The sequence below is a fragment of the Bubalus bubalis genome, chromosome 5 (assembly GCF_019923935.1).
Source record: "Bubalus bubalis isolate 160015118507 breed Murrah chromosome 5, NDDB_SH_1, whole genome shotgun sequence".
NCBI lineage: Eukaryota > Metazoa > Chordata > Mammalia > Artiodactyla > Bovidae > Bubalus > Bubalus bubalis.
Window position 1 is genome coordinate 44,933,383 of NC_059161.1, and position 14,984 is coordinate 44,948,366.

The following is a 14,984-nucleotide window of genomic DNA, read 5'->3' on the forward strand; positions in this document are numbered from 1 at the left end:
CTAGTTGATTAATTAAGTTGGTTAAACGAAGCTATTATGTAGGCCTGAATAGTCTTTTCAGGGGCACACTGCGTATGGTTTGGTCTTTAGGGAATTAACCTCTGAAGAGAGGAAGCCAGTGTGATATAGAAGTCAAAAGTGTGAACTTGGAGCCAGGCTTCCATTGGTTCACATCTGAACTCTATCCCTCACAAGTCAATAGCCTTATTATGCCTTAGTTGTTTTGCCTTTATCAGAGGTCTGTAATGTGACTGACTATCTTAACATTTGCAAATCAATAAAATAGTGCTGGTTACACAGTAAAAACTGCTTAAGTATTTGCTATAGGCAACAGACTGGTCTTACAAAATGGAAAGTCAAGAAGTACTGTCCACAGTTGATAGAATAAGAAATAAATGATAGGTGTATTACCTAAATCTGTAAACATAATTAATTAAAATATCAACATAATTATATGGAGAGAATGGAAAAAGAAACCTAAATCCTTGTGTACCATAAAAGACAGCCACAAACAGTGTCCAAAATTGACAGCCCAGGAATTCGTGGTGACCAAATAGGACTGATTTGAAGTATTAACTGACAGTTGAAGTATTAACTGACCCCCACAGGTCATTGGAGACCTGATGTATTGATAGCCACAAGCAGCTTTCAGTCTAATTGCAGGATTGGGGTGGGGGGAAGCAGAGACAGGTCCACAAGCAGTTTCAATGTAGGTTGGTAAGTTTTAGGTTATAGTTAAGTACAAGTAGCTGCAGGAGCGTGAAAGAAGGGTCACAGCCACTAAAAAAAAGTTAATATTTTGAACCCTCTCCTTCTTAGGTTATTTGGTTGAATTGAATTGAAATCCAGTAAACCACAGGATTACATTTAGTAGACACAAGTCCCACCTAAACATCCAGTCAATTAGTTAAAATTTATAGACACTGTTTGATTAAAACCTCTTAGCACTACCTTAGATAATGTGAAAATAAGATGTGTATACCTATAGTCTTCAATATATATTATCTCTTGAATACTTGTAGGGTTTGGGAGATATTTGGGAGATGCAAGTACATGTTCAATCAGGAAACCTCCCTTTCACCTTCTGTGACTTTACTAGATTTCACCCCTCCATAAAACAGGCGATTTCTCCTTAAGTGTATCTTTTAAGCCCAGCTTTGAAGATTACTGTGGCCAAATAGCAATGAGAAAGGACAGATAACTCCACCCTTTGCTAGGAGGCAGTGTTTCTTTTTTTTTTTTTTTTAATTTTATTTTATTTTTAAACTTTACATAATTGTATTAGTTTTGCCAAATATCAAAATGAATCCGCCACAGGTATACATGTGTTTCCCATCCTGAACCCTCCTCCCTCCTCCCTCCCCATACCATCCCTCTGGGTCGTCCCAGTGCACCAGGCCCAAGCATCCAGTATCGTGCATCGAACCTGGACTGGCAATTCGTTTCATACATGATATTTTACATGTTTCAATGCCATTCTCCCAAATCTTCCCACCCTCTCCCTCTCCCACAGAGTCCAGAGGCAGTGTTTCAATCATTCCTCTCTGTTTCCCTGATAGTTCAGCTGGTAAAGAATCTGCCTGCAGTGTGGAAGACCTGGGTTTGATCCCTGAGTTGGTACGATCCCCTGGAGAAGGGAAAGGCTACCCACTCCAGTATTCTGCCTGGAGAATTCCATGGACTGTATAGTCCTTGGGGTCACAAAGAGTTGGACATAACTGAGCGACTTTCACTTCACTTCACTCTGGTTCAGTAGTTGGATGACTAAAAGTAAGCTGATTCAAGAAGTTGCCCTCAGTTACCCTCTGAAAATACTTAGCATTTCAGATTGTCCCCCTAGAACCAGGAAACAATTGGTCCCTGAAATTATCAAGGTCTGATCAGCTCTAAACTATTTAAAGTCAAATAGAAGTGGATGTGTACTTTATCAGCTACTTGGCTAGCACAATTACAACCATGAACCAAGTTAGCAATTTAAAGAGAATACAGGAGGACATGAATCTGGGATATTTAGGGGACCAAATGAAGTAACATTAATTAAAACTTTACTGCAAATTATGATCACACTCAAGAAATGTTTCAGGTGACAGTGTTTGGGATGTTAAATCCCAAACGCATAACTTGTATGTTAACTAGAGTAGTGACGATTGGGAAGTTGCAGGAAGGCAGTGAGAACTTTGCTTAATTTGAGTAGAATTGATTTTTGTTGAATAAACTGTCTAACCTTGGCAAACGAAAGAACTGACAAACTGTGTCTTTTTCCTTTCTCTTGTAGATGAGATGAAACATAGAGGTATGAGAATTTGCTTAAGATCAAACTTGAGTGAAGTCACTTTTTGAGTAGTGAACTCTCAGAATGGGAACCCAGTAACAGTCAGATAATTTTCTCCTTTATTTCTTAAAAATAGAACTGCATGATGAAGACAGGTTGAAATAAGGCTTAAATTGTCATCATCACAGTTGTCGCCTATGAGTCGTGTAGAGAACAACTTCATGCTAGAACCTAAGAATAACGAATATAGCTTTCATCTCTGATAAACACTGATGTAATCTCTCCCACCAGGGATCAAAAGGAGGAATGGTAAGGACAGAAATGGAACACAAATGATGTATTACCTTTCCCAATATGTAATGAATAAATTTATGGAATATTCTTAATAATAAATATTTATTAATTAGAACATCTGAATGATCACAAAAGAAATATTAAATATAAAAATATAAGAAAATAATTTGACTCATGCAGCATTTTTATAAAAAGTGAATATAATGTCATCAGTCCATGGGCTTTGAAGGGAAATGAGGTGGCTGGCTAGGGAGGGGACAAAGTGCTGGAAGGTCACTACCCAGTCAGGGTCACAGTTGGACTGGTGGATTACAGGGCTCCTGTAGGTTTGGCCTGGCGCATATTTTTCCTGTCTATCTTTTGGACGGTTTTTTTCACCCAGTCAGCTTGAGGATCAGCACAGATTTTAAATCCTCGTCTGGTAATGAATCTGCAATACAAGGAAAAGATAGGCAAAATTAGTCACATCCTCAAAGCCTTGGGACCAAAAGTTAAGATCAGATTGTATAAAAGAGATCTTGTGCAGAAATGACTGGATAAATCAGTCTTTCAGATTCACAAGATCATAAATGAAAATCATTCTTCTGCAATCTATTTTTTCATGAAGAAGAAATAGCTCCAGGTAATACCCAGATTCCTTGTTCAGCATAATTTTCAGACTCCTATCTCATCATTGCCACCAAGTGATGTAATTAAACTAGACATTTGAGGTCCTTTTTCTTTTTTCAAATCTAAGCACAGTCATCCTATCTTCTGCACAAAAGGTGATTTATTTATTTTATTTGAAGGGGTGGGGGGTACAGTTGTGATTATATGTTGGAAAGTGTTGCTATTTTGAAAATGAAATCCTGGAAAGAGAATGGTACCATGTAGGCTAATTGTTGACACTATTCCTTGAGATGTGGCAACTGATAAAACATGACATTCTACTCCAGGCATCAAAAAGGAAAAGAAAGGCAGGGAAGGGGTGGGTGGGAAGAGAGATATCCCACACCAGTGTGGCTCTGTGCTCAAATTCTGATCTGATCCAGCCATCTCTAAACCTAACCCTTGGGACCAAGCACATTATCTATCTGGTTCCCAGTCTGATTATTCTGTTAAGATAAATCAGAAAGGAGGGTGACACTTGGTTGCCAAGTTTTTGTCATCATCATTGTTTGGGGCTACACAAAGACATGGTTAATATGGAAAAACAAAAGGACAGTTGGCTAAGTTGAGGTCTTCCTCCTTGTTAACTTATTTTTCCCGAGGAGGGTGGCATTCCTGTACACTGTGTTCCATGAAGCCCAGCTTTGGGGAGAGAAACTCACATCACTGCTTTCATGGAGCCCTCCTTGATGGTGTAGGTCTTGATGTTTTTAATTGGCAGTCGCTGTGTAGTCAGACTCACACAGATGCTCTTTTCTAGAACTTCAGTCCCCACACCTGTACAGAAAACCAAGCAAACAAAAATAAAATGTAATTTCTAACAATATAAATGTTAGAGTGTCATCAATCAAATAACAATGAGTGACCTGATAAAGAGTAGTTTGGGACAGTCAATATTAAACATGGGAGAGGTAGCTCATTTTTGACTGAATCACTAAAGGTGTTATTTTAAATGGTAAAATGAGAACTATGTGAAGACAATAGTTCACAGCGTCCTCATCCTCAATAGAAATGGCCTGGGGGGATTAAATTTAACAGTTTCCAGAATATCTTACATTGGAGAAGGGAAAATAACTTGGAACAGTTAATAATATAAAGGGTTTCCTAAAATCTAATAAAAGATTTTAAGTGCTGACTTTCTCCTAAGCTGAAGAGACTGGTATTTGCTTCTCAGGGAAGCAAATATTCTCAGATAAATATTCAGTGAAAAATCATCTAAAATAATAACTGATGATGATAGTTTTGAACTATAGTGTTGCTGATATCAGGAGGCTTTTTATAAACATGGGACTGAGAAGATGTTCACTAACATTGCTCTTCATCTCCCCTTCTCTCCATCCCTCAGTATCCAGCCTGCGTATTCTCTACCTGCCGTATTTGCCAATTTTCTTTAATGCTGAACTATCTGTGAACCCAGTGAAAGAGGGAAATACTCCAGTGTCCATAATCCTCCTCAATCTTTGTTCCCCTACCCATACATGGGTTTGCACCAAATGCCAGCCTCTTGTCTCAGAAAAATGCCAGCCAGCCACAGTTCAGGCAACATTTGGCTTAAACTTTTTGTTTTAACAGTATTTTATTTAGGGAACAATTTCAGGGACTTTCAGACCCTACCGTCACTATTTACAGAGAACCGTGGGGATCCACGATCAGGCTCAGATATTTTGGTCTAACTATAAAGTCTACAGATTAGGAGTTTTAAAAGAGAGTTTCTGAAGCATTAATTATAGCCCAAGGATATTCCTTCTTGTGGTCAGAGCTGCCAAGAGAAATGTACTCCGACCAGCTGAGAACAAAATGATCCTTTAAAAAATATGTGTCAAATGCTCAGTAATGTAGCTAAGTCTCAACTGGGTATGCCTTATAGTTTATTTGACTGTATATAAGGCATTGATATTTGTTAGCACTATAGTCTCATACAAATTCAATAAGTTTATCCTAAATGGGAACAACATTCATAGCAGTAATATAGACTCTCCTACAGACTTAAATGTAATATTGATTTCCTGGGTATGAAGGTATGAGCTTCCAATCATTTTTGTTTTAATAGAAAACATTGATTTGTTTCAGAACATAGCACTCTCTAGTCATTCCCGCATCATGACTGAGCTCTCAAATTTTTTGAGAATTTATCAAGATCAATATTAAATAGGCAAAAGCTTCAAAGGTATACACAATTGTCATCACCATTCCACAGCTAACATTAATTAAGAAACTAGGACTTGTGTAGTAACCTGAAAAGTTTATTATAAGTTTATTATAATTTACACTATTGATTATATATAGTGTTTATTTCATTTTAAACCCAGGTAAGTGTATCAGTTATCATATTCATCTTATAGACAAGTAAGCATAGGCAAAAACAAGTTAAGAAACTTACCCCAAATTGCCCAGTTATGAAAAATAGGAGCCTAGCTGTTAGCCAAGATATATCTGCGAAATCCACAAGATCCTCTAGAGTCAAATTATTCCCATTTTGCACACAGGAAGACTGAGGCTTAGCTTGGAGAAAGTAGTTTACTCCATTCAAAACCTGAGTCAATACCAAAATGCCTGGCCACTGCCTGCACACCTGGATGTTCCTTATCTCATAAATAACCTTTGACTCACCTTCCACAGTATATGCAGCGAGACTGCAGATCACCAGGCAGGTCAGGATGAGAAGTTTCATGGCTGAGGTCCCGCTGAGCTGTGCAGCAAGAGGCTGAGGACCTTCACTCCTCTGAGTCTCTTTTATCCCCACAATGGTCAGCGCACTTCCTGTGCTGAGAGGGGGAGTTTCAAAGTGAGTGTGGAATCACGGAAAGTCTTTGCAATACTGGTGCTTTCTTAGTTTGAAAAAAAAAGTTTCTTTGTCCCCACTCACACTAACCCCACATCTTGTGGCCTTTTCTCCTCCTCCTGTGGTTAATGTGTCAGTGAAACCTTATGTGTGTACAAAAGAAACGTAGTTGTCTCGTCTCCTGCCACCAGTCTAAATTCAAACCTCCCACTACACACATGTCCCAAGGCCATGTCGGTGTGATGGCCCAGCTGGGACATGGTGTAAAGGAAAAGTGGTGGGGTGGTCACCGTGGTCCCGTTCTTCCCCTAGCTCATGCAGCATTCGCTGTGACAAGAGGCTTCCACCACCCTGGGTCATATGCCCTTGGTGACTCCACAGGGAGCCAAAGAGATACTGTTGCTTTCCTGAGTTTTTCAATCCTCTGTCTTCTTTTTCTTCTCATCTGTCCTCTGCCCACATTCAGTTGATCCCCTTTCTTATACCACCCTTTCCACATGCCCAAGGAACATTTAAATAAGAGTGTTTGGACCCTGTCTATATTCACAGTTTTGCTTTATTGTAGCTTACTACATGTCTTTTAAAATAGATTTTGAAAAGTTGTCCTCACATAAACTTTATTTTGGAAAAAAGAAAAACAAAACATTATCTATAGATGATTTTTAAGAAATTATTGTTTTAAGAAAAACAAAATTATGTATAATATTACCATTCTATTGGTTTTTGTTGTTAATGATTTTCAGTGAATCTCTATTGGTATTCATGTTTACACAGTTGTGACAATTATAAATATTTAGACTATTTTTATATCAATGTAAAAATCTTCCTTTTTTTTTATAGTCTTCATATAAAAGAGTCTTCATACTCTGAGTAAACACAGACATATTAAGCCATTCCCTTATAACATATTGTTATGTAGACCATATCTATAAGATAAATATTCATTGATATACACCAATAACCAGGAGTAGGATAACTAGGCAAAACTGTATGATCATCTTTATAACTCTTGCTACATATTGACATAATCTTCCCAGAATATAATTTCTATTTGCTGTGCTTCTAGCAGTGTTTGACTGTATCATTTGTAATGAACCCTTTCTGGCACTCAGTTTGTTGTTGGGTTTTGTCTTATTTTGTTTAGTAGGTATCTGTTTTTAAAAAATGTCACTCAATGTCTGACTGTTTGCAACCTCATGGACTCCAGCCAACCAGGCTCCTCTGTCCACGGGATTCTCCAGGCAAGAATACTGGAGTGGATAGCTATTCCCTTCTCCAGGAGATTGTCTCTGATGCATGTATTATTTATGTATGAAGCTAAAAGGTTTTGTCGTTACTATGTAAGGATACAAAAATAAAATTCATATTAAGTATATGTATAGCTAAAAGTGTTTGCCATTGCTATTAGATATATGGAAGCAAATTCCTATGTTTCCTATATTCCTATAAAATTATAGGCTAAACTCTAAGATATTTTTCATCAATGGCATTTAATTTTCCAGTCAGACTTTACTCAGAAATTTGAATATCTTTCTTGTTATCTCCACCTGGCTATACCATCAGTCCTTAAACTCAACATATCTTTCCACTCAGAATGCTCTCTCTCCTATTACTCTGTGACACTGAATAAGGTTTTATCTTCTTTTTGGTATCTAAATACAGATTATTTGGGTCTTCTTAGATTCATTAGCTCTAAGAAGCATCTAAGACTCATGCTGCTGCTGCTGCTAAGTCACTTCAGTCGTGACCGACTCTGTGTGACCCCACAGATGTTAGCTCACCAGGCTCCCCCATCCCTGGGATTCTCCAGGCAAGAATACTGGAATGGGCTGCCATTTCCTTCTCCAATGCATGAAAGTGAGGTTGCTCAGTTGTGTCTGACCCTCAGCGACCCCATGGACCGCAGCTTTCCAGGCTCCTCCATTCATGGAATTTTCCAGGCAAGAGTATTGAAGTGGGGTGCCATTGCCTTCTCCACTCTAAGACTCATAGGGTCTAAGATTACTTGGGTCTTCTTAGACTCGTTGGATATTCATATATTATTTTCAAACAAGCCATACTAAGTGTATATGTAGCTCATGTATATGTCTTCTCCTCTCTCTACAGAATGCTCAAGGCAGGATCTCTTCATTCCTTGTTAGGACTACGGCAGTAGACCAGCTGATTCCCAGGTCTGGGTCTCCTCCCTTTCCAAGATATTCTCTGCAGCATTGCCAGAGCAATCATTCTAAAATCTTAATCTAATTGAGTTGTTTTCCTACTGACATATGTTTGCTAATTCCCAACGCATACAAGATTCATTTCAAACCTCACATTTTCGTATATAAAGGTGCTCAGATCTAACAGTGCTTTCCCTTTCAGTTCAGTTCAGTTCAGTCTCTCAGTTGTGTCCAACTCTTTGAGACCCCATGAACTGCAGCACGCCAGGCCTCCCTGTCTATCACCAACTCCTGGAGTTCACCTAAAGTCATGTCCATCGACTCGGTGATGTCATCCAGCCATCTCATCCTCTGTCGTCCCCTTCTGCTCCTGCCTCCAATCCTTCTCATCATCAGGGTCTTTTACAATGAGTCAACTCTTCCCATGAGGTGGCCAAAATAGTGGAGTTTCAGCTTCAGCATCATTCCTTCCAATGAACACCCAGGACTGATTTCCTTTAGGATGGACTGGTTGGATCTCCTTGCAGTCCAAGGGACTCTCAAGAGTCTTCTCCAACACCACAGTTCAAAAGCACTGATTCTTTGGCACTCAGCTTTCTTTACAGCCCAACTCCTAACACCCACATCTCTTTTCTACTACCCACTTACTATTTCCTTTATCAGGAACGCCTGTCCAAGCTCCCTATATAGCTATCTGTAAACTCTTCCTCTTCCTATAAGTTTTCCTGAATTCCTCAAGATATAATTAGTTGTGCCTCCTTCTGAGCTCTGTTGGCACTTTCTAGCCACCACTGTTCTATCACTAATCTCATTTTATTCTTCCATTCAATTACATTTCTGCATCTCCCACTAGGTGGCAGCCTCCTTGAAAATAGACAGTTGGCTTCAGTCTTGTCCCTGGTAAGGCAGAAGGTCTACTATATAATATTCATTCACTAAATGGTTTTTGAACAAGTGAATTCATTTCAAGAGATCAGCATTACAGTCACTGTACATTAAATAAAAGATGAGTATATAAACACATACATTCTGAAGACTGTGTCTATATCTTCCTCTCACGTTTATAGTTAAAAGACAATTTGACCCAAGGCTGAACTCTTACTTACCATATTGAAATGAAATTTCTTAAACTCTGAGAATGAATTAATTTCAGTTTTTCAAAGCATGCAATAGAGTCTCTGCTGCTGCTGAGTCACTTCAGTCATGTCCGACTCTGTGTGACCCCATAGATGGCAGCCCACCAGGCTCCCCCATCCCTGGTTATTCTCCAGGCAAGAACACTGGAGTGGGTTGCCATTTCCTTCTCCAGTGCATGAAAGTGAAAAGTGAAAGTGAAGTTGCTCAGTCGTATCCGACTCTGCGCGACCCCATGGACTGCAGCCTACCAGGCTCCTCCGTCCATGGGATTTTCCAGGCAAGAGTACTGGAGTGGGTTGCCATTTCCTTCACCAAGGGATCTTCCTGACCTGGGGATGAAACCCAGGTCTTCTGCATTGTGGGCAGACGTTTTACCCTCTGAGCCACCAGGGAAGCCCTCATAGTAACTACAAAGCAAAAACTTCTAGTGTATACACAAAAGATAAGATATAGGAATCAAAGCATATCACTTATAAAATCATCAATTCATAAATAAACTCAGCAAGAGGGGAAGGAAGAAACAAGGGGACTATAAAACAACTAGAAAACTATTAAAATGACATTAGTAAGTTCAAATAAGTCAATCATAAAGGAGATCAGTCCTGAATATTCACTGGAAGGACTGATGCTGAAGCTGAAGCTCCAATACTTTGGCCACCTGATGCAAAGAACTGACTCATCGGAAAAGACCCTGATGCTGGGAAAGATTGAAGGCAGGAAGAGAAGGGGATGACAGAGGATGAGATGGTTGGATGGCATCACTGAGTCAATGGACATGAGTTTGAGCAAGCTCTGGGAGTTGGTGATGGACAGGGAAGCCTAGCATGCTGCAATCCATAGAGCCACAAAGAGTCAGACACACCTCAGCAACTGAACTGAATTGCATGGATTATTAATTACTTTAAATGTAAATGAATTAAATTCTCCAATCAAAAGATGTGAAGTGACTAAATGGATTAAAAAATGCATACTGCCTACAAGAGACTCATTTCATCTTTACGGATACACATCAACTTAAAGTAAAGGGCTAGAAGATATCCCATGAATGTGGAAACCAAAAGGGAGCAGGTGATACTGTACTTAGACAAACAACCACTCTTTACCACCTCCATAATTTAGCCTTTTCCAAAATTCCATAAAGTTAAAATCGTGTATTATATATACTTTTCATATTGACTTCTTTCATTAGTAATATATTTTTAAGTTCCTTCCCTATCTTCTGTGACTTTAATAGCTCATTTCTTTTTATTACTGAAGAATATATCATTGTAGGGATATGTGTGTGTATGTAGTCACTCAGTCACTTTGCAACTCTTTGCAACTCTTTGGACTGTAGCCCGCCAGCCTCCTCTGCTCATGAGATTTTCCAGGCAAGACTACTGGAGTAGATTGCCAATTTCCTTCTCCAATGGATCTTCCCTACCCAGGGATCGAACCCATATCTACTGGCTCTTCTGCATTGTAGGTGGATTCTCTATGCACTGAGTCACTGGGGAAGCCCCTATGCATATACCACAGTGTATTTATCCAGCCACCTATTGAAGGACATTTTGGTTGCTCCAAGGTGAATTCCTGTTGCTTCATTTGGTATTGTTCATGTTTTAAATTTTTGCCATTTGCATAGGTATATAGTAGTATCTCATTATTTTTCATTTGCAATTTTTTACTGAGGTATAATGTTGAGAACCTTTTCCTATGTTTATTTTCCATCTACATGTCTCCTGTGCTGAGGTATTTGTTAAGACCTTTTGCCTGGGTTATTCAACCAAGTTGTTTGCTTTCTTGTTGTCACATTTTAAGAGTTCTTTGTGTGCTTTGGGTAACATTTTTTTTTTTAAATCAGATGTCTCTTGAAAATATTTTCTCCTAATCTGTGACATTATTTTACTTGACAGTGTCTTTCAAAGAACAGAAATTTATAATTTTAATAAACACCAACTTAAATTTTTCTCTTAAGGAACATATCTTTACTGTCAGATTTAAAGAAAAAATCATCTCCAAATCCAAGGTAGTCAAGATTTTATCATATGTCATCATCTAGATGTTAAATAATTTTGCATTTTACATTTCACCTATAATATATTTTGGGTTAATTTTTCATGAAATGTGTAAGGTCTGTGTCTAGAGGGTTTTTTGCATGTGGATGTCCAGTTGTTCTAAATTTACTTGTCAAAAATATTATCCTTTCTCCCATCATACCTCCTCCAGGAAGACTTGTAAATTATCGTGCTCCTTCCTGAGGCTGGAATATCATAGAAAATCACTAGGATCAGGGTTAGGATTAATAATAGGACCAGGATCAGTTTATTAAGAACTTTGTGCTCTTAGCCAAGACAATCAATCACTCTGCAGCTCAGTTTTCTCACCATTTAAATTGCAGTGACAATTTTAGACTCACTGTATTGTTGTATCAAATATCTATGAAAGAACATAATACTCTACAAATATTACAATCCCAGTGGAAGAATTTCCTAGTGAAGAGAGAATTATGTGACATCTTTCTTCAAATCAATGAAGAATCCATCTTCCATTTCTTATTAATAATAGTTATTAATAATTATATCTAAATTCAGAAAAAATGAAGAACATTCTCAAGGTAATTATTCCTTTCTCTGTGTTATTTCTACTTCTTGAGCATGCCCATGTTATTAATATTACCTGTTTCATATTGGTTCTCTTTCATCATAGTCTCATCTGCTAGATGAGCTCTTGGAGTACAGAAGTGGTGTTTTACTTATCTAGATATATACTAAGCCTAACACAGTGCTGTTTTATATCAAGTACCTAAAAATATTTGCTGAATTGAATAAAGTTTATTCAAGCCTTAATAAAGTTTACTTTGTGTTACATAATTTTAGAAATATGAAAGGGCAGAATGAAGCAAATAATCTAATATGTTATTCTTCCATGCATCCAACAAGTATTAATTGACCCTCCCTCCCAGGTCTATGGGCTTACCAGGCGGCTCAGTGGATAAAGAATCTGCCTGCAATGCAATGCAAGAGATGCAGAAGACACGGGTTCAATCCCTGGGTTAGGAAGATCCCCTTTAAGGGGACATGGCAACCCACTCCCAGTATTCTTGCCTGGAGAATCTCATGGACAGAGGAGCCTGGTAGGCTACAGTCCATGGGGTCACAAAGAGTCAGACATGACTGAAGCAACTGAGCCTGCACATTCCAGTTCTATGCTAGGCACTGGGAACCTAGCATAATAACACCAAAAGCAGCTTTTAGTTTGACTGCAGGATTGTGATGGAGTAGCACAGATGGGCAAACAAGCAGATTCAATATAAATTATAAATTTTAAGTTAAATTTTAGTACAATTGAACACAGAAGCACAAAAGAGGAGTCTCAGACACTAAAAAAAATATTTAATATTTTGAGATCTCTCCTTCTTAGATTATTTCTTTGAATTGAAGTCCAATCAGCCACAGAGTTATAGTTAGTAGATGCAGGTCCAACCTAAGTGATTCAAAACATCCAGTCAGTTAGTTAAAGTTATGTGCACTGTTGGGTTGAAACCTCTAACATCACCTATGACCTTAGATAATGCAATCACGAGATGTGCATACCTATACTCTTCCACTTGTATTATTAATTCTCTTGAAAACCTCTTGCAGAGTACATCATGCAAAATGCCGGGCCGGATGAAGCACAAGCTGGAATCAAGATTGCCGGGAGAAATATCAATAATCTTAGATATTCAGATGACACCACCCTTATGGCAGAAAGCAAAGAACTAAAGAGCCTCTTGATGAAAGTGAAAGAGGAAAGTGAAAAAGTTGGCTTAAAACTCAACATTCAGAAAACTAAGATCATGGCATCTGGTCCCATCACTTTATGGCAAATAGATGGGGAAACAGTGGAAATGGTGAGATACTTTATTCTTTTAGGCTCCAAGACCACTGCAGATGGTGACTGCAGCCATGAAATTAAAAGATGCTTGCTCCTTGGAAGAAAAGCTATGACCAACCTAGACAGCATATAAAAAAGCAGAGACATTACTTTATCAACAAAGGTCCGCCTAGTTAAAGCTATGGTTTTTCCAGTAGTCGTGTATGGAAGTGAGAATTGGACTATAAAGAAAGCTGAGTGCCAAAGAATTGATGCTTTTGAATCGTGGTGTTGGAGAAGACTCTTGAGAGTCCCTTGGACTGCAAGGAGATCCAACCAGTCCATCCTAAAGGAAATCAGTCCTGAATATTCATTGGAAGGACTGATGCTGAAGCTGAAACTCCAATACTTTGGCCACCTGATGCAAAGAACCGACTCATTGGAAAAGACCCTGATTCTGGGAAAGATTGAAGGCATGAGGAGAAGTGGACAACAGAGGATGAGATGGTTGGATAGAATCACCAACGCAATAGACATGAGTTTGAGTAGGCTCTGGGAGTTGATGTTGGACAGCGCCTGGCATGCTGCAGTCCATGGGGTCACAAAGACTCAGACAACTGAGTGACTAAACTGATCTGAAAATTTCTAGCACTTGGGAGACATTTCAGAAATTCAAGTACATGTTCAATCAGGAAACATTTCTTTCATCTTCTGTGATTTGCTAGGTTTTACCCCTCATAAAACAGGTGTTTTTTTCTTTGTGTTTCCTTTAAGACCAGTTTTGAACATTATTGTAAACAAATAGCAGTGAGAAATGACAGATTACCCACTCCTTGCTAAGAAGCAATGTTTTAATCAGTTTCTCTCTGGTGAATCGTTGGATGACTATGACTAGACGTGATTTGATTCCTCCCAAATACCCTCAGTTTGTTACCCTCTGAAAATACTTGATATTGCTGGTTGTCCCCTTAGGACTAGAGAACAGTTAATTCCTTCCCTTCCTTTGAAACTATCAAGGATTGATCAGTTTCTTAACTATTTAAAGTCAGATAGAAGTGGATGTAAAAACTATCAGCTACTTGAATAATGGAATCATAAACATGAATCAAATGAACAATTTAATGAGAATATAGGAGGGCATGAATCTGAGATGTTTAGTGAGTAGATGAAGTAATGTTTATTAAAACTTTTAAAACTTAATGCAAATTACGATCATATTCAACAAATGTTCCAAGTGACAGTGTTGGGATACTGAAAACTTACTGGCCAAAAGGAAAAAAGCATGGTGTGTTGATAACTAGAGTAGTGATGATTGCAAAAACCACAGAAAGGCAGTAAGCTCATTGCCCAATTTGGGAAGAATTGATTTTTGTTTGAATAAAGTATCTTTTCATTAAAAGTATAATCTTTGCTACTGTGACAAATGAAAGAATTGACAAGCTGTGTCCTTTTCTTTTCTTTCTTTCCTTTATAGATCAAATGAAACCCAGAAGTATGAGAATGTGCTCAAGACCAAGCTTGATGAAACTTCTTTTTGAGTAGTGAATCCTCATAATGGGGAACCAGTAGCAGCTGGATCATTTTTCCATTTAATCCATAAAAATAGAACTCCATTATGAAGACAGGTTTAAATAGAGCTAAAATTGTCTTTGTTACAGTTGCCACCTATGACTCATGTGTAGAGAATCATTTCATGCTAAAGCCTAAAAATGATGAATATAGCTTTCATCTCTGATAAACACTGACCATAATCACTCCCATCATGGATGCTATCAACAGGAAGTACAATTATGACAGAAAAGGGACACAAATGATGTATTACCTTCCCTAATATGTAATGAATACACTTTGGGAC

General features: G+C 38.3%; 1 protein-coding gene across 1 annotated transcript; it reads right to left on the minus strand.

Annotated features, from left to right (window-relative positions):
• Window positions 1-2,714: 2,714 nt before the first annotated feature.
• LOC102415426 (lymphotactin) lies at window positions 2,715-6,142 on the minus strand. The gene is made up of 3 exons (XM_025285192.3): window positions 5,825-6,142; window positions 3,877-3,991; window positions 2,715-2,996 (listed from the first exon to the last, which is right to left on the minus strand). The coding sequence occupies exons 1-3, from the start codon at window positions 5,883-5,885 to the stop codon at window positions 2,876-2,878; spliced, it is 297 nt and encodes a 98-aa protein (XP_025140977.2). The 5' UTR covers window positions 5,886-6,142; the 3' UTR covers window positions 2,715-2,875.
• Window positions 6,143-14,984: the final 8,842 nt, after the last annotated feature.